Genomic DNA, 18814 nt, shown 5'->3' on the forward strand with positions numbered 1-18814 from the left:
CCCGAAGGCGACTTCTCTCCAAAGATGTCACCTTCTTTGAGTCTATTCCTTACTTTTCTTCTCCTCAGCATCCTCTTCAGGGGGAGAGTACTAGAAGTGAACAGGATGCTGATGTCATTCCTTTTCTATCTCCCTTGCCTACCTCCACTTCCCCATTCATATTTGATATTGGAAAATACAAAGAAGTGGATGTTGTTGATGCTGATGATGTTGTTGATATTGATGCTAGCAGTGGCGGTGATGCTAGCAGAAAAAAAGAATACAAGGGAATAAGATTCAAAGATGTTGTATTCACAAGAGGTGAATGCTTGTTGAAGGGAAAAGGAAAGCAACCCTGGTATGCATTGCAGGGAAAACAACCCTGCCAAACCCCTCTTTAGATCCACATCCTCAGTCTCACTCTCTTCAGTCAAGTAATACTTCTCCTTCTGAATTAGATCTTCCCATTGCTATGAGAAAGGGGAAAAGAGCCTGTACTAACCCCATAGCCCAGTTTGTTTCCTATTACTCTATTTCTACTACAGGTATTGCCTTTTCCACTGCCCTTGATCTTCTTCCATTCCCAAAAATGTCACAGAAGCCTTATCCGATCCAAAATGGATGCAAGCAATGTCTGAGGAAATGGTGGCCCTGGAGAAGAATAATACTTGGGCATTGGTTGATCTTCCCAGGGGTAGAATTCTAGTTGGATGCAGATGGGTTTATACCATCAAGTATAGATCAGATGGTACAGTGGAAAGATATAAAGATTGACTGGTTGCAAAGGGGTACAGTCAAGTGTATGGTATTGACTACCAAGAGACCTTTGCCCCTGTAGCCAAGCATAACTCAATCCGGGTTCTTCTGTCAATAGCAGCCAATAAAGATTGGCCAATGTACCAATTAGAAGTGAAGAATGCATTTCTTCATGGAGATTTAGCAAAAGAAGTATACATGCAGCCCCCTCCTGGTTTTAAGTGTCCCTCAGCTGAAGGGAAAGTGTGTCTCTTGAAGAAAGCTCTCTATGGCCACAAACAGTCTCTTAAGGCCTGGTTTGAGAGATTTAGACAAGCCATCCTAAAGAATGGATATTACCAGAGTCAAGCTGACCACACTTTATTTATCAAGAGAGGAAATGGTACAGTCACAGCTCTCATTGTTTATGTTGATGACATTGTAGTAACTGGGAATGATGTTGCTGAGATAAACAGATTGAAATCTTATCTGGCTAAACAGTTTGAGATCAAAAACCTTGGACTCTTGAAATATTTCTTGGGTATTGAGATATCTAGATCAAGGAAAGGAATCAACATATGCCAAAGGAAATTTGTATTGGACCTTCTGAAAGAGACTGGAATGTTGGGGTGTAAACTAGCAACCTCTCCAATTGATCCGAATCACAAGCTTGGTGATGAATGTGGTTCTCCTCTCATAGATGCAGGCAAGTATCAAAGATTAGTTAGGAAACTAATCTCTCTCTCCTTAACTCGACCAGACATCACTTATGCAGTAGGAGTGGTGAGTCAGTTTATGCATTCTCCCAGGAGTGGACATTTGGATGCAGTGTATCGCATCATTAGGTACTTGAAATCCTGCCCAGGAAAGGGTCTTCTATTTTCCAGGCATGACCATTTACAGATCGAAGGTTACACAGATGCTGATTGGGCTGGTTCAGTCTCTAACAGGAGATCTACTTCTGGATACTGCACTTTTGTGGGTGGTAATCTAATTACCTGGAGGAGCAAGAAACAACCAGTTGTAGCTAGATCTAGCGCGGAGGCAGAATTTAGAGCCATGGCTCATGGAGTGTGTGAACTTATATGGCTAAAGAGACTACTTCAAGACTTGAGTTTTGACACAGAAGGACCAATGAGACTCTATTGTGACAACAAGGCTGCTATAAGTATTGCCCACAATCTGGTTCAACATGATCGAACCAAACATATTGAGGTTGATCGACATTTCATTAAAGAGAAGCTGGATTCTGGTTGCATTTGTACTCCTTTTGTGAAGACAGGTAATCAAGTGGCAGATATCTTCACCAAGGGTCTCATCCCTGGTCTATTTAGTACCTTATTGTGCAAGCTAGGAATGTATGACATTTATTCTCCAGCTTGAGGGGGAGTGTTAGAGTTTATGTATTAGGGGTACTTTAGTCCATGCCTTTGTTATAAGTTACTAGAGTTGTAATTTTTAACTTTTATTTCTTTTTATCTTTTACCTCTCCTAACACACACGATTCCCTCATCCTCTCTTCTTCTCTTCTTCTCTTCTCTTCTCTTCTTCTCCTTCTTGCTGTAAAGCTCTCCTCCATTACTAGAATCTATTCACCTTTAAATCCTAACTAGTACATGTATATGGGGCTCCCACAATTTTTTATTGACAATGGCATTATTCATCAAGTTTCTTGTGTTGACACCCCCCCCCAATAGAATGGGGTGGCTGAGAGGAAAAATCGCCAATTGTTGGAGGTCACCAGGAGTCTCCTCTTTAGCATACACGTCCCTAAGACTTTTTGGTTTGATGCCCTTCTTGTTGCTGCCTTCATAATCAATCGAATGCCAACTCAGCTCCTTGGCTCCAAATCCCCTCTAGAAATCCTTTCCCCTCAAGCTCCTGCTTTCTTCCTTCCTCCTAAAGTATTTGGGTATGTCTGCTATCAAGCTATGTCTATGTCAATAAATCAGCTCGGACAAAGCTTGACCCCAAAGCACTCAAATGTCTTTTCCTTGGCTATTCCCTCCTCTACAAAAGAATATAAATGTTACCACCCTTCCTCCCGAAGGCGACTTCTCTCCAAAGATGTCACCTTCTTTGAGTCTATTCCTTTCTTTTCTCCTCATCAGCATCCACTTCAAGGGGACACTAATGGGAGTGAACAGGCTGCTAATGCCATCCCCTTTATTTCTCCTTTGCCTATCTCCCCATTCTTACTTGATATTGGGAAACACAAGGAAGTAGATGTTGTTGACATTGATACTCATTCAGATGATGATGCTAACAATGAAAAAAAGTTTGTTGTGTACAAAAGAGGTGAATGCTTGAAGGGAAGGGGAAAGAAGACCTGCCAATAGTCCTCTTTGGATCTACATCCTGAGCTCTCCACCGTCCTCAGTCAGGTAACACTTTTTCTCCTCCCTCTGAATTAGATCTTCCCATTGCTACTCGAAAAGGGAAGAGAGCTTGTACTAATCCTATAGCCAAGTTTGTTTCCTATGTGTTATTTTCCCTATAAGAATTGCTTTTTCTACTACTCTTGCTTCTTCTTCCATTCCCAAAAATGTCTCTGAGGCTATAAATGACCTAAAGTGGAAGAAGGCCATGTCTAAGAAAATGATGGCTCTTGAGAAGAGTGGTACTTGGACACTTGTAGATCTTCCTAGAGGAAGAGTTCCAGTTGTGTGCACCAGGTGAGTCTACACAATTAAGTATCATTAGATGGTACTACAGAAAAATATAAGGCTCGGTTGGTGGCTAAAGGGTACAGTCAAGTGTATGGCATTGAAGACCAAGAGACATTTGCTCTTGTGGTCAAGCACAACTCAATCAGAGTCCTTCTATCAGTAGATGCCAATAGAGATTGGTCGTTGTATCAATGAGATGTAAAGAATGCCTTTCTCCATGGTGACTAGAAGAAGAAGTGTTTATGAAGCCTCCAATTGATTTTAAGTTTCCCTCAGTAGAAGCGAAAGTGTGCCTCCTAAAAAAGGCACTTTATGGCCTCAAGCAGTCTCCTAAGCCTTGGTTTGAGCGATGTTAGAAGAGATAATGCTTAAGTGATCGAACCAGATCACCCAGCCCTTTATTTATAATATCTGAATTACAACTGAAACAAAGTAAATATAGGAATAAACTGCCTCAGTCCTAATCCTATTAGGAATTCCTAATACAACTAGGAATACCAAAAATAAAACTAGTCTGAGAGAAAAAACAATAAAAGGAGAAACCCTAGCCTAGCTGAAATATAACTAGGAATCTAGGAATACATAAAACATAAAATAAAAGAGAAAAAGACCAGAATACCAATACCCCTACGGTTGGTATTCTGGTATATCTTAACACTCCCCCTCAAGTTGGAGCAAAGATATCAAGCATGCCCAACTTGACTAGATTAGGATGAAAGACCCGTCCAGGCAGTCCCTTGGTGAACATATCAGCAAGCTGGTCATCGGACTTCACATAAGGAACACAAATAAGGCCCTCCTCTACTTTTCCTTGATGAAATGCCGATCTACCTCAACATGCTTCGTGCGATCGTGCTATACCGGATTGTGGGCAATACTAATGGCAGCCTTGTTGTCGCCATACAGCATCATAGGAAGGCGAATAGCAACGCCAAGATCTTGTAGCAAACCATTTAACCAGAGCAGCTCACAAACACCATGTGCCATAGCACGAAATTCGGCCTCAGCACTAGAACGGGCCACCACATTTTGCTTCTTGCTACGCCAGGTGACAAGATTACCACCCACAAAAGAACAGTAACCAGAAATAGACTTACGATCTGGAGAACCTGTCCATTTTGAGGAATACGAACAGAAGAGAGCGAGGAAACAAATGCACGAAAGGATGGAGACAAAGCATCATAAGAAACAACATGAGATAAAGGGTGTTGAGTGCAAGTTCTCACTCCTTTGCGAACAGCAATGAGGAGATCCAAAGAAGAAGAAGCATTACCAGGTGGAGAAGTAGCATCCGGAGCCGGGGTTGGCAGTTGGATGGGAACAGGTGTCACAATGGATTGAAGCTCCCTAGTCTTAGTCCTATTCCTTGAAAAAACCTTCAAATTATTTGTCGCTGTCGCATCAATCCTTCGCTGAAATTCACCAATGGTTCTCTGGACTGGGGTGACCTCCCCTTGAGCAGGAATTGTGGGAACCTCCCCCTGTACAGGAACATCTCCCCCTGAAGGAGTATCTCCCCCTGACGTAGTGGGAAGGGTAGGGTTAGGCAGGGTAGACATGCTTGGAACAGCAGGAGTAATCTCCTCATAAACATGCCTAAGAGGGGGGTCAACAGTAAACACATCTTCACTAGAGCTCTCCCCCTGAAGAGGTGGGGATGAATAGTAGGAGAGAGTTTCGTGGAAGAGAACATCCATACTAACCATGGTACGGCGGGTAGGGGGATAATAACATTTGTACCCCCTTTGGGTGGGAGAGTAACCCAAGAAAATGCAGCGGAGACTGCGGAGCTCAAGTTTGCCAGGAGATTTAGCATCCCGAGCATAACAGACACACCCAAACACTTTAGGGGGAACAATAAAAGAGGAAGAGCCATGTAAAAGCTCGATAGGGGACTTGGAAGCAAGAACCCGAATCGGCAGCCTATTAATCAAATAGGCTGCAGTAAGGACAGCATCCCCCCAATAAAAGGATGGAACATGACGGGCAAACATTAAAGCTCGAGCCACCTCCAAGAGATGGCGATTTTTCCTCTCAACCACACCATTCTGGGCTAGAGTATCAACACAACTGGTTTGGTGTAAAATGCCATGGGCAGAAAGGTATTTTTGGAACCGACCTTCCATATATTCTGTCCCATTGTCACTTCTCAAAATTTTGAGAGAGGCATTAAACTGAGTCTGTATCATTGTATGAAAATGCTGAAAACAAGAGAAAACTTCACTCTTGTTATGCATAAGGTATACCCAAATGAAATGGGAATGATAGTCAATAAAATTAACAAACCATCGTTAGCCATTAAGAGAGGTCTTACGACTAGGGCCCCACACATCAGAATGAATTAAGTGAAATAAGGAAGAACTTCGTTTATTAGATATAGGATAAATGGAACATGTCTGTTTGGCCAAGACACAAGGCTCACAAAAAAAGTCTTCCTTATTACAATTTTTAAACAAAGCAGGAAACAAAAGGGATAAAGTGCCCAAAGAGGGGTGTCCCAATCTAGAATGCCATTGATGTAATTCAGAAGAAAAAGAAGATGACTGACATAATTGGGAAGGTAAAGCTTGCTGCGGTCCATCATCAAGGAGATACAATCCACTATGTAGCCTACCCGATCCAATCGTCTTCCCCAAGTCCAGTTCCTGAAAGACACAATGAGTAGGAAAAAAGGTCACTTTGCAATTTAAATTTTTGGTAATACTACTAATAGAGGTTAGTAGTAAATCGTGGAATGTGCAAAACGGAGGATAGAGTAAGGGTAGGAGAGCAACTGATGGACCCCTTGCCTGAAACAGAGGATAGGGAACCATCAGCCACCCGAACTTTGTCTTTCCCAGAAGAAGGGGAATATTTATAAAAAAGGTTAGAAGAACCTATCATGTGATCAGTGGCACCGGAGTCTATAATCCAGGGAGAGGAGACAACCGATGCACAGTGACCAGCAAAAGGGATACCTGAGCGGGCAAAGTGGGAACCTGATGGTGTGGAATAACCGGCAGGAATAAATGTAGTGGAAGATTGTAACATACGCTTGAGAGCTTGGAATTCTTCCTGGGAGAAACTATTGTCAGCTGTGGGTGCCGGAGCTACACTTTCAGTGTGATTGGCTTTGTTTTTAGGTTTAGCACGGCCACATTTAGCCTCAAAATCAGCAGGCTTCCCATGTAATTTCGAGCACCGAGCCTTGGTGTGATATAGTTTATGGCAATGTTCACACTTGACAGGCTCTTTTGGAGGGGCAGCAGCAGTGGCAGTGGCAGTGGCAGTGGCAGTAGCAGTAGAATAAGAAGAAGTAGTTTTAGAACCGGCAGCCTGTAGGGCTGATCTTTCAACAAAGGAACCCAACATCATTGCAGCTCGACGGGTCTCTTCAGTAAGAACAAAGGAGAAGGCCTGCTCCAATGTAGGGAAAGGCACCCGACCAAGTACTTGCACACGTATGGGATCATAATCAGCATTAAGACCAGCCAAGAAGTCATAAACTCAAAATTTATCCACATAGGCTGAATAAGCAGTAACATCAGCAGCTGTTGTAGGCTGAAAAGGGGCATAGTGATCCAATTGTTGCCACAGACTTTTGAGAACAGCATAGTACTTGATCACGGACGGCTCCTTTTGGGAAGTAGAAGAAAGTGTTTTCCGGATGTCATATACCTGTGCATCATTCCCAAATTGGCCATACGTGCCTTTAGCAGCAGCCCATATTTGTGCAGCAGTATCAAGAAGAAGGTACTGGCTGAAAAGGTCTTGTGGCATGGAGTTCAAGATGAAAGACATAACCATAGCATCATTAGCAGCCCATCGAGTCTTGGCAGGCCCTTCTTCAGTAGGCTGTTTAGAGGTGCCATGAAGATGCCCACTGAGTCCTCTACCAGCTACAGTCAATGATAGAGATCTGGCCCATATGAGATAATTAGTGCCATCGAGCTTAATGGAGGCAGCATAAGGGAGGAATTCTGTCCGGGACTGAGAATCACTTCCAGAGTTGGCTGTGGTAACCTCTGAGTCTCCCATATTGAAGAGAAGATAGGAGCAGCAGAAATCAGAGATACAAAGGCTGAATTAAGCCCTGTGGTAATAAGAACAGAAGCAGGTTGACAGCAACAAACTGCCCTAAACCAAAACCAAGAAGCAGGGTCTAAGAAAAAAACCCTAAAAGAGGTAATCGATCTGGTTTAGGGGTCTTCAAAGCTGAGAAAAATTCTGCAGATATGAGGTCTTCAAAGGGCAGAGAAAATTCTGCAGAGATGATACTGATGGTAGATGAAGTAGCTTCTCCAAAAAAATCCACAGAGAGAACCAGAAAAAAACAGAATCGACAAGTGTTAGGGTTTTTCAAAAAACCCTGAAAGTAGATCGATCTGAGAATGTGCTTCAATGCTGGAGAAGAGAACCTGTAATAGCAGCTGTCCAATAGGAACTGCAGGAATGGATCCCAATAAACAAACCAGTTTCAAATTGAGAAAGCAGACTGATCTGCAAGAGGGGAGAACTCCAAACAAAGTCGCAGGAGAATGGGCAGCAGCTATCGATCCAAAACTTGTCAAGGCATGAGGTGATTAATTAGGGCAGCATCTAAACAACAGATCACCTCATTAGATCTGCCCTAATCCAGAAGAAAAAACCAAAAAAAAAAAAAAAATTGAAGAAGATCAAGTGGAAGAAGGGATCGAATGGAGGAGGAAGAAGGGAGAACAAGGGGGGGGGGGGGTTTTAGGAAGCAGGCTTTATCAGATATTCTGCTTTGATACAATGTTAGAAGAGAGAATGCTTAAGTGATCGAACCAGATCACCCAGCTCTTTATTTATAATATCTGAATTACAACTGAAACAAAGTAAAAATAGGAATAAACTGCCTCAGTCCTAATCCTATTAGGAATTCCTAATACAACTAAGAATACCAAAAATAGAACTAGTCTAAGAGAAAAAACAATAAAAGGAGAAACCCTAGCCTAGCTGAAATATAACTAGGAATCTAGGAATACATAAAACATAAAATAAAAGAGGAAAATACCAGAATACCCCTACGGTTGGTATTCTGGTATATCTTAACAAGCAATTTAGACAAGCCATTCTGAGGAATGGGTATTCTCAGAGTCAGGCTGATCACACTTTGTTTATCCGGCGAGGAAATGGTCCGATCACAGCTCTCATTGTTTATGTTGATGGCATTGTATTGACTAAGAATGACAATGCCGAAATAAGTAGATTTAAATCTTACCTGGCCCAATAGTTTGAGATTAAAGACCTTGGACTTTTGAAGTACTTCTTGGGAATTAAAGTATCAAAATCAAAGAAGGGAGTCAATATTTTGCAGAGAAAGTTTGTACTTGGCCTATTGAAAGAAATAGGAACGTAGGGATGTAAATCAGCAAACTTCCCAATTGATCAAAATCATAAGCTTGGTGAAGATTGTGGCTATCCTCTTATAGATGCAGGGAAGTACTAGAGATTGGTTGGGAAACTAATCTATCTCTCCTTGACTCGGGCAGACATCACTTATGTCGTTGGAGTGGTGAGCCAGTTCATGCATGCACCCAAGAGTGGGCACTTGCATCTTGTTTGTCGAATCATCAAGTACTTGAAATCTTCTCCAGAGAAACAACCAGTTGTACCTAGATCCAATGTAGAGGTAGAGTTTAGAGCCATGGCTCATGGAGTGTGTGAACTCATACAGTTGAGGCGGTTGATTCAAGAGTTGGGGCTTGACTTTGAGGGACCTATGCGGCTCTATTGTGATAACAAGGCTGTTATAAGTAACGCTCAATTGCTCATAATCCCGTGCAACATGACCAAACAAAGCACATTGAGATTGATTGGCACTTCATCAAAGAAAAGTTGGATTCTTATTACATTTGTAACCCCCTTTGTGAAGACAGGTGATAAAGTGGCAGATATCTTCACCAAATGTCACATTCCTAACCAATTTAGTACCTTGTGCAAGCTGGGAATGCATGACATTTGTTCTCCAGCTTGAGGGGGAGTTTTAGAGTTTATGTTGTTAGGGGTACTTTTGTCAATGGCTTATTACAAGTTATGTTAAGCTAACACTAGTTATTTCGGTTTTCTACTGTCGGCTTCAACTATAACCCCAGCTCTATTTTTATCTTTTACCTCCCTAGGGAGGCATATGTAATTTCAAGAATTTGTTAATGAACAAAATAGGTGAGTGGAGTCTATTCTCACTCACCCACGATTTCGCTCAACTCTCCTCCTTCCTCCTCCTCTTCTCCTCCTCCTTTCCCTAGCTGTTAATCCTTGTTCCTTTACTAGAATCGATCCATACCTAGTTTCTAATTGCCTGGACATTTGGGCCACCAGATGCAAAGCATTGGCTAGCAACATTCGACATTTCAAGAGAACTCTGTCAAACTTAAGGAAATATTTGGGTCCCCAAGGATCAAAATCTGCCAAACTTCTTAACAAAATCTGTCAAAATGCGTGAAATGTCTATTGCACCAGGAGTCGAAATCAACCCCTCCAAATGAAATCTCAAACATTGTTAAATAGTTGATGCTTAAATCATGACTTAGTAACTCAAGTCATTGAATAGTCATACCTATGAAAACTAGCTTACCAATAGTGCTCACCAAGGCAATGCTTTGAAAACAGTTGTTTATTCAAATTCAATGGGAAAAACTAACCTGACTATCCTTTGTCCGCCCGCCTCCTCAAGAAACAAGGTGATGCCACGTACTATTGGCATTTTGACCAAATTATTAGCATGATAAACAATAGGCATAAGACCTATGTTAGATTTTGTCACATAACAATCTATTGAAAAAGAGCATCCCCGTGCACGAGGCTCCAACAACTGTAGGGTCTGGGAGGGGCAAATGTACGCAGCCTTACCTTCTACTTCGCAGGAAAGGCGGCTTCCAAGTTTCGAACCACCAACCAACAGGTTGCAATAGCGCAACTTAACCATTGTGCCAAGGCTCGCCCACACACATAACAATCTATTATCAATATAAATTCCATGATGATAACCCTTGCAGACTTGATTGATACTACTGAAGCCAAGGAGATTTTGAAACCTTGCTTGCATCATCACACTTGCACCCTATTACAGGACACACCTTATACTTACCAAATAATATCACATACCGGTAAACCGTTGCCTTGGCATAAACTATAAGGTTTGTGATGCGAAACCCGGGTCACAAAGTACCCTATTGGGATCGCTTATGGGCCCACCCAATTATCACACGGCTCAACAATTGAAAGGAATGGTAGAACTTTAAATACTTAAATGTTGCAAGGGGAATGACAGGGCCGTAATTGACCAAATAGGGGAGGGTCACTTCATTTACTTTGACTATTTCATAATTAATGAATATTATGTTTCTTCATTCATGGTGCATAATTAACTTGTTTTACTTACCTTTTTTGTCATTTAGTACTAAAACAATGTGTGGAATAGATACACAAGGTAGTGAACAAGTGCCTAGTGCACTTGGTAGCATGTGGTGTGTGGAAGCCCATTGCTACTAGGAGGTCTTGGGTTCAACTCTCCTAGTTCACATCTCCCCTCCCCCATAGAATATGATAAAGTAGGACCTATCAAAAAAAAATTACACATGGTATAACCAAGGGTGGAAATCCAAACCACCACTTTGTGTGACTTTTTTTGGAATATGAAGGTTTACATATGTTTATATAGGCTAAAATAAGGTTTACCTAACGTATCGGAGCCTAATATGGTTGTTTGCCCACTGAAATGGCCAACCGAAAGTCTGGCAAAAAATGCAATGTTTTGGCGAAATTTCTCACATTTCGGTTCATTTTGGTCTGACAGAATGGCCTACCAAAACAAGTTTCCGAACAATGGTTCTGGGTTAGAACTGCATTAAGAGGAAACCTGAAATAGGTAGAAGAGATTATGCACAACCTACTTCTTGCTCAATGCTTCCTTGGTCGCTGCACTGCTTTACTCCACTTCTACTCTTCTAGGTTTCATCAAAGAGAAAAACAAGTCTGTTTCTCCTTTAAAATATTGACCTTTTCTTATTTGTATATAGTAAGTTTATTAACTTGAAACTTTAAACCCAAAGCCCCTACATATTTGCATAAAACCCCTGATAAGTACATAACTTGAATACTTTATGACTTATGAGGTAGGAGTATCACATCCAATTTGTCTGAATTTGTCAGCCCGAACCTGACCTGGTTTTTGAATCAGACACAAATTCCCAACCCCAACCCAGGTTTTGGACAGCTATTTGATGTCCAGACCCTATTTCATCCGAGTTAAGCAAGACCGGTTGGACCAGTTGATGCAGAATGATCACCAAATAGGGCTTATTTCTTTAGAAATAGGCCTAGGGTTGGGTTATATACATGTTGGGCCTTTGTTCCCAAGGGTTTTTTATGTATTAGGCCACTTTAATGAGCCTAAACTAGGGGCATATAGGTTGCATACGGGATTAGCCCAATACTTAGTTTATTTTCCTATTTTTAGATTGAACCGGTTTAGAATTGGTTGCATCCAATTGGTTCAATTGGTCTAATTTAAGTGAAGTGATCCTATTGGCTAAGAGGTTCTTATATCCTATTGGCTAGTAGGGAATCTTCTTTATTTTAAGTAGTTTAAGTTGTTTTTAAGTCATTAGGACTCTATTTTGAGTCTATTTTAGTTTCCTAATCAGTTTAAGTTATCTAATAGGTTAGGGATTGGGTTAGGCCTTTCCTTTTTAGAGTAGAAGTCTATTTTTGAGTCTTTTATATAAGGTTGTAAGGGGCAAAGCCTGGAACACGAATTTGATTAATGAAAAGCTTTTTGTTTGTGCCATAGTTGCTGCCCCGCTCTGTGAGTGTGCATCCTTGTGGTTCTATCAAGGTGGAAAGGGCTGGTGGAATCCGGTTGACTCCTTACGCCCGTGGCGGCTGGGAGGATCTTCTTTCTTGAAGGTGGCTTCATCCTTCAACCATTCAAACTTGTTAGAGGATTCGAGAGTGAGTTTGAATTTATTATTTTCTGTTTATCCTTCCTTCCCTTCCCCAATCAATTCCTTTTCTCTTCTGTCCTATTTTCATAAACCCTAGAAGACTCTAAACTCGATTCAGATCTGCTCCTCCATTGGAATCTGATCAGATTTGGACCATAACTTCCCCTCATCACCATCTCCACTAGACCCTAGCTGCTGCCCATTCTGTCCATCCAAACCCTAAGACCCCTCTTCTCCATTGACCCTAAAAACCCTAATTTTCTCTGGGACACATTCAGCCATCGAAACCTTCCATATTGCAACCGAATCTTCCCCTAGCCCCTCTAATGACGACCTTAACCCCTGCCCCTAAATCCTACTTTAAACCATAATTTTAGTTGTTTTTCCTCATTACAAAACCCGAAACCCTAACCCTAAATCTGCAGAATTTTGAAACCTAAACAAATCCAGATATTTTTATATCATAATGACCCTCAAAACCTGCAGATTCAAACCCTATAAACCCCATTCCCAAATTCCCATCCTAAACCCTAATTTTGCCCTAAAACAGCCCCTAATCAGCCCTATACAGCAGGCTTACCCTAAGCTTGGTTCTACTTGGTTCCTAGTGGGATTAATTCCTATTCTAGGACTACATTACCAGTCTGCCAAAATTTTCCCACTCCTAGTTCTACCACTGTAGAATATGTAAATCTTATTAAGGTAGCAAATTACTATTATGAGCCAAAGTCTTTTGCTAGTCCCTCAATTCCATTGAGGGAAAAAAATTGCCTCCTAAAAGGTTCCCAACATTAGGAAATGTCACCATTAGATATTTTAAGTTCCCAGAACTTTCACAAGGTAGTTGTTTTTCCCTCCTGATGCAGGTTCATCATAGATATTGGCTTATTTCTTTAGAAATAGGCCTAAGGTTGGGTTATATACATGTTGGGCCTTTGTTCCCAAGGGTTTTCTATGTATTAGGCCACTTTAATGGGCCTAAACTAGGGGTACATAGGTTGCATACGGGATTAGCCCAATACTTAGTTTATTTTTATGTTTTCTAATTGAACTGGTTCAAATTGGTTACATCCAATTGGTTCAATTTAAGTGATCATGTGACTTGGTTGAGTGGTCATGTGACAATTTAAGTGGTCATGTGATGTAAGTTGGGCTGGATTAGGACTCTATAAGTCCAGCTATGTTTTGAGTCTATTTCCTTTAGTATTTTAGTTTCCTAATCAATTTAAATTACCTAATAAGTTAGGGATAGGATTAGGCCATTCCTTTTTAGTGTCTAAGTCTATTTTTGAGTCTTCTATATAAGTTTGTAAGGGAGGCCAGCATTGTACACGAATTTGATTAATGAAAAAAGTTTTTGCTTGTTGGTTGCCATTGTTGCTGCTCCTGTGCTCCTTGTGAGTGTGCATCCTTGTGGTTCTATTAAGGTGGAAAGGGACTGGTGGAATCCAGTTGACTCCTTACGCCGTGACGGCTGGAAGGATCTTCTTCAAATTCGAAGGTGGCTTTATCCTTCACAACTGTCGAAGCTTGCTGCCAGTGGAATCTCCAGTAAGTTTGACGCCAAAATTCTTCTTCTAATCCTCTAATCCTTTCCCCCAATTGATCCCCTTTATTTTTGGTTTGAATCCCATAAACCCTAACTCCATTAAAGCCCAAAACCTGCAACTCAATTCTGTCTAGAATTGCAGAATTTCAAAACTCATCCAAACCCTAACCTTTTTATACCATATTGACCCCCTAGACCTGCCCATTAATACCCTATAAACCCCATTCCCAAATTCCCATCCTAAACCCTAATTTTGCCCTAAAACAGCCCCTAATCAGCCCCAAACAGCAGGCTTGACCAGACCTTGCTTTTATCTGGCTCCTAGTAGGATTATCTCCTATTCTAGGACTACATTACCTCCTCTTCTGAAGATAAATGCATGTCAACATGGAACCTAACATTTACCGATCAACAAAGTACAGATGACACCAGAAAGTTGACTATCATGACAAAATAACAATATAATGACAATCAACTAGTATTACTACTATGTCATCTTCACAAAAAGGAAAAAAGGGGCCTAACATACCAATACTCAAGACTAGGCTCAGATGATTTATCCTCCTCTGAAAGCATGAAGTAAACAAAATCTTCGTAACCCATTTTCCCTTCAACCTTGCTTGTGAACTTTCTTGGAACCTAAGATAAGAAGAGCATAAAAAGTACCAACCCAAAAAATAGAAACAAAGAAAATATCAGTTAGTGTTTTCCAAGATCTTTCTTTAAATGCAAGAAAGCAGATTTATTCCGAAGAGAAGAAAGCAAATGACAGATGCAAACCTGTGAAAATATTCGATCAACAATCCTGTAAGTAAGAGCATGGTTACCATATCTAATAAGATTCTCTTTGTCAATCAAGAAATCATGATCCATATCCAGCTCCCAGAACTTGCAATATATCACATAAAAATGTTCATATGAAAAGTACCTGCAGAAAAAGGCATGAGTCACAAGAAGCCTCTTTACAACTCTCTGAACAGTGAACATGGGAGGATAGTACACCCTTGGAAACAAGAATGTGTTTCCCTATGACATAATTAAGAATCTCTAGTAGAGGGGAAGGGCCGTAACCAGAAACAATTCCTGCTTCGCTAAGTCCTAGGAGGAATAGGTTGTGTCGGTCCTAACTCTTGCAAATGAGAAGCAGGAACCAATTTCTATCAACGACCAATACAATTTTCTCTCTTCCGTCAATTGGCATTTGGCAATGTTGCAGGGAATACATCAAATATTCAATGCACCACATGGCATCACATATTATTTCAGCACATCCCATGGCCATGGAATAACATAGTGGATGGAAGACACTCAAAACCGGTGTTCTAAAAACTGGATTGGACTGGCCAGTCATACTGGGTGGAATAAGAGTCAGCAAAGTTTCCAGTTTGATTCCCAGTTTTTATTAGAACGGCAGGCTGAATAAAAACAGAATCGAACTTCATTTGAGTTTTAATATCTGGCCCAGTTTAAGAATTGTTATGAAACTCTTGTATCCCAACAAACATAGACATTTCATCCCATAAGCATAAAGGCTGCATATTCATCAACTGAAGAAAAAAAAAAATTAGTGCAATTTTCTGTTATATAGAGGAGCACAAACTCATGCTTATTCAAGGGATTTGAATTATTGACCAAAACAGGTAACAAATGCAAGGTTAAATGCCCGTGGGTAATGGGCCCACAAAGAAAACAAAATCTGATTTTTATATCTGACAAGATGCCATAACCAACCACAGTTTCACTGCTATCCCAGAAAATGATAAAAGAAAAATAAGAGAATATCAGAATAAAGAATCTGTTTAACACAAACAGACCAGAGGCTTGCCCATTAAACCCCCATATAGGATAAGAGTCTCATTCCTTTTTCCACAACTCCACAAATGATTTCATTAATCTAACGAAATTCATATGGGTATATAGCCCTATGTATACAGACCAACGTGACTAACTTTAGGCTTCCTTAACCAACTAAAGAAGTGCCCCTTTGAGTTATCTAAGCAAAATTTCGGTAGAAAAATAAAACTTACTCTCAAACATCTAGACTGACTAGACATCAACCAACTTAACCTCATCTAATTACATTACCAGGTAAGCCCCACCAATTAAAGACCAAAAAATAAAACAAAGTTCATAACCGATAACCCCCTCCCAACCCTTTGGACTAATACAAAATACTTGGCCTCTGTAATTGAGCCCATTACAATAGACATTGCAGGATCTAAGGGAGACAAATAGTTAGCTGCTTCAGTTGGTTTCTCTCATATTTAGTAGGGGCATAAAGTACTATGGGTTCTTTTTAGCAGCCTGCATAACTCAATAGGTCAATTAGCTTTTCGAGAGCTAAAGGTATTAATGAAATAAGCTGCAGATGAGCTCAGAGGTACTTTAAGATTCCAAGAGAAAGAGCCCGGTCTCGTGAATTTCAGGCCACTTCTCGATTGGGGAGGGAGCATACCCAAATTGGAAGTTCACAGGTAATTTTTTTTTCTATTCTAGTTTTGGAGAACCGTGAAGCTTTACCTTCACAGCAAGAACAGAAACCCTTCATCGCCCCTTGTCCTGTTCAATAATCTGGATGTTTCAACCTATATTTCTTTGCAAAGTTAATGATTACCTGCTTACTCAACATCTTTTCTCTCTCTTGCAGTTGCACTTCCTGTTTACTGTAATCTGAGTGAGAATTTTGCTTTAGAATTAGTTTGGCATCAATAGTAACCCACTAAAAAAACATGACCCTAAATATGACTAGTAAAAGCTTAAATAACATCTTTATGTGTCTGGCCTGCATCAACTAGGTTCCTTATAAAAATATCCATATACTTCCCAGCATAGAGAGATTCCAAGAACTAAAATCAGTGCTGTGTGAACTCCTCTTAGACGCATTATTAGAGCTGGGAAGGATAAAGTAAGGAATGACTGAGCTGGGTTGGGAGTAGCTCCAATTCATGATAAACTTCGAGAGGGTCGTTTGAGGTGGCACCGCCAGCTGAACGGAGAACTTCGGATTCCCCAGTTCGAAGGAGCGACCTGATTCAGATTGAGGGAACTAAAAGAGCTAGAGGCAGGCCTAAGATAACCATAGGAGAAGTGGTGGAGAAAGACATGCTTAGCTTAGGCCCCTTGCTCCTTGTATGACTTCAAATAGAGCTGATTGGAGAACGAAGATCCATGTGGCCGACCCCATTTAGTTGGGCTATGATGTTGGGACGCTGCTGTTGTAATACAAGCCTTTCTATAGGTCAGGAACGGAATGTAGCAGTTAAGATGCAGTTCGTAACTAAGTTGGGTCGATGCCCTAGAGTTTGTGTCTTTGTTGTGTTCTCCTTCCGTTACTTTACTAGTATTAATATTCTGTTTCTTCTGGGATCCATGAAGCTGACCCCATTGAGTTGGGATAAGGCTTAGTTGTTGTTGTTGTTGTTGTTGTTGTTGTTGTTGTTGTGTGAACTCCTCTTAGTGTGGTTAACTTATCTATTTTGGACAAATATTATACTTTGACTGTGTGACACATCATGGATTATTGGGCAAACATTTCTAGATTTTGTTTCTCCTTTCGCATGGTTTGACATAAATGAAATTAAGCATACATTATGATTTATGAATTCCACCACCTCCCCTACAATGCTTATAAGTGGAAATCAAGGTATTAAATTTCGCGATATATCGGTATCTCGGGCCTACCGAGATATCCAAAATATGGCGAAATTTTGCCAAAATATTGCATTTTTTCTGCAATATTTCGGGAGGCCATCTCGGTGGGTTTTTGGCCATATCTAGGCCTGATACTTCATGGACACCCTTATTTAAGCTAAATAAACACATTTAAACCTTCATATTGCAAAAAATGAACTCAAAGTGGTGTTTTGGGCTTGCACCCTTGATTGACAATATACGGTTGCCGACCCTAATGTATATAAATAGTTAAATACACATTGATTAGGCAGTTAAAGACATAAAAGAAATTTAAACAAACGAATTAAAAATCATAAGACATAATTCATAAATCATATTCTCATAAACTCCCTAATAGTCAATGACTCAATAGTCAATACTCAATAGCTCAATAGTCAATACTTTAATTGGCAATACACAAAGTCACAACTCACAAGTTCACAAATCAGTGAAATCACAACTTACAACTTACAACTTACAAGAGACAAGATTCACAAGACTCACAACTCACAACTCACAAGTGCTAATAATAGTTGTTGTGCCTTCCTGGCTCAACCCCACTCATGGCCCGCTGGAGCCGACGTCCATTGCTCTCTGTTTGAAGGACATATGTGGACCACGGTATAGTTTCGAAGAAAAAACGAGTGTAGCTGGCCAAAAACAGCTTCTGTCCAGCTCTTGATCGATATTCTGACTGTTAGCTGGCGAAATATGGTATTTATAACCATGGTTTAATGAGTCACGTGAGGTCTTTTGTAACATTTCGGCGAAATTTCAGTATATCGCCGAAATGTCCCTAAATGTTACGAAATATCGTCGAAATTTTGTCTTTTTTGGTTTCGCGTTCACATCTCGTCTCGGCCCTACTGAAATTACCGAAATTTCACGATATATCGGCGATATGTCGCGAAATTTTGTACCATGGTGGAAATATAAATTATATCTATGCAATCCCTTGTTTATAGGTATGTGAAAGAAAAGTTCTGCCCACCATTTAACTGTAAGAACATTTTGTGGTCAAATCCGAACCCCTGCTTTTTTCACCCACCTCACTCGGACTCCCAAGTATGCCTAAGATTCTGACATCTTATCTGTGTCCATACATGGACAAAAGTTCAAGAGATCCCACCAAAGAGACTTATACAGCTGAAAGTAAGCATGCTAGAATATTTAAAACCATGCATTCTTATTGTGAATGACAAAATTTTACTCGGCGCAAACAATTGAACCAAAGGTAAAATGAAGGAGGCACATCGGGC

At 40.6% G+C, this 18814-nt stretch overlaps 1 protein-coding gene and 1 long non-coding RNA gene across 3 annotated transcripts in view; both read right to left on the bottom strand.

Moving 5' to 3' along the window:
• Positions 1-18814, bottom strand: part of LOC122642437 (serine/threonine protein phosphatase 2A regulatory subunit B''beta-like) — a 43902-nt gene that overhangs the window by 11576 nt on the left and 13512 nt on the right. For both annotated transcript variants that reach the window (XM_043835910.1, XM_043835911.1), the window contains exons 8-9: positions 14664-14811; positions 14413-14522 (exon numbers count right to left, since the gene is read on the bottom strand). In XM_043835910.1, coding sequence (XP_043691845.1) covers positions 14413-14522; positions 14664-14811 — 258 coding nt within the window. The remainder of the gene's footprint in view (positions 1-14412; positions 14523-14663; positions 14812-18814) is intronic.
• LOC122642438 lies at positions 13026-14344 on the bottom strand. The gene is made up of 2 exons (XR_006330045.1): positions 14241-14344; positions 13026-13188 (listed from the first exon to the last, which is right to left on the bottom strand). It is a non-coding gene; the product is annotated as an uncharacterized LOC122642438 (long non-coding RNA).

The sequence above is a fragment of the Telopea speciosissima genome, chromosome 10 (assembly GCF_018873765.1).
Source record: "Telopea speciosissima isolate NSW1024214 ecotype Mountain lineage chromosome 10, Tspe_v1, whole genome shotgun sequence".
Classification (NCBI taxonomy): Eukaryota; Viridiplantae; Streptophyta; class Magnoliopsida; order Proteales; family Proteaceae; genus Telopea; species Telopea speciosissima.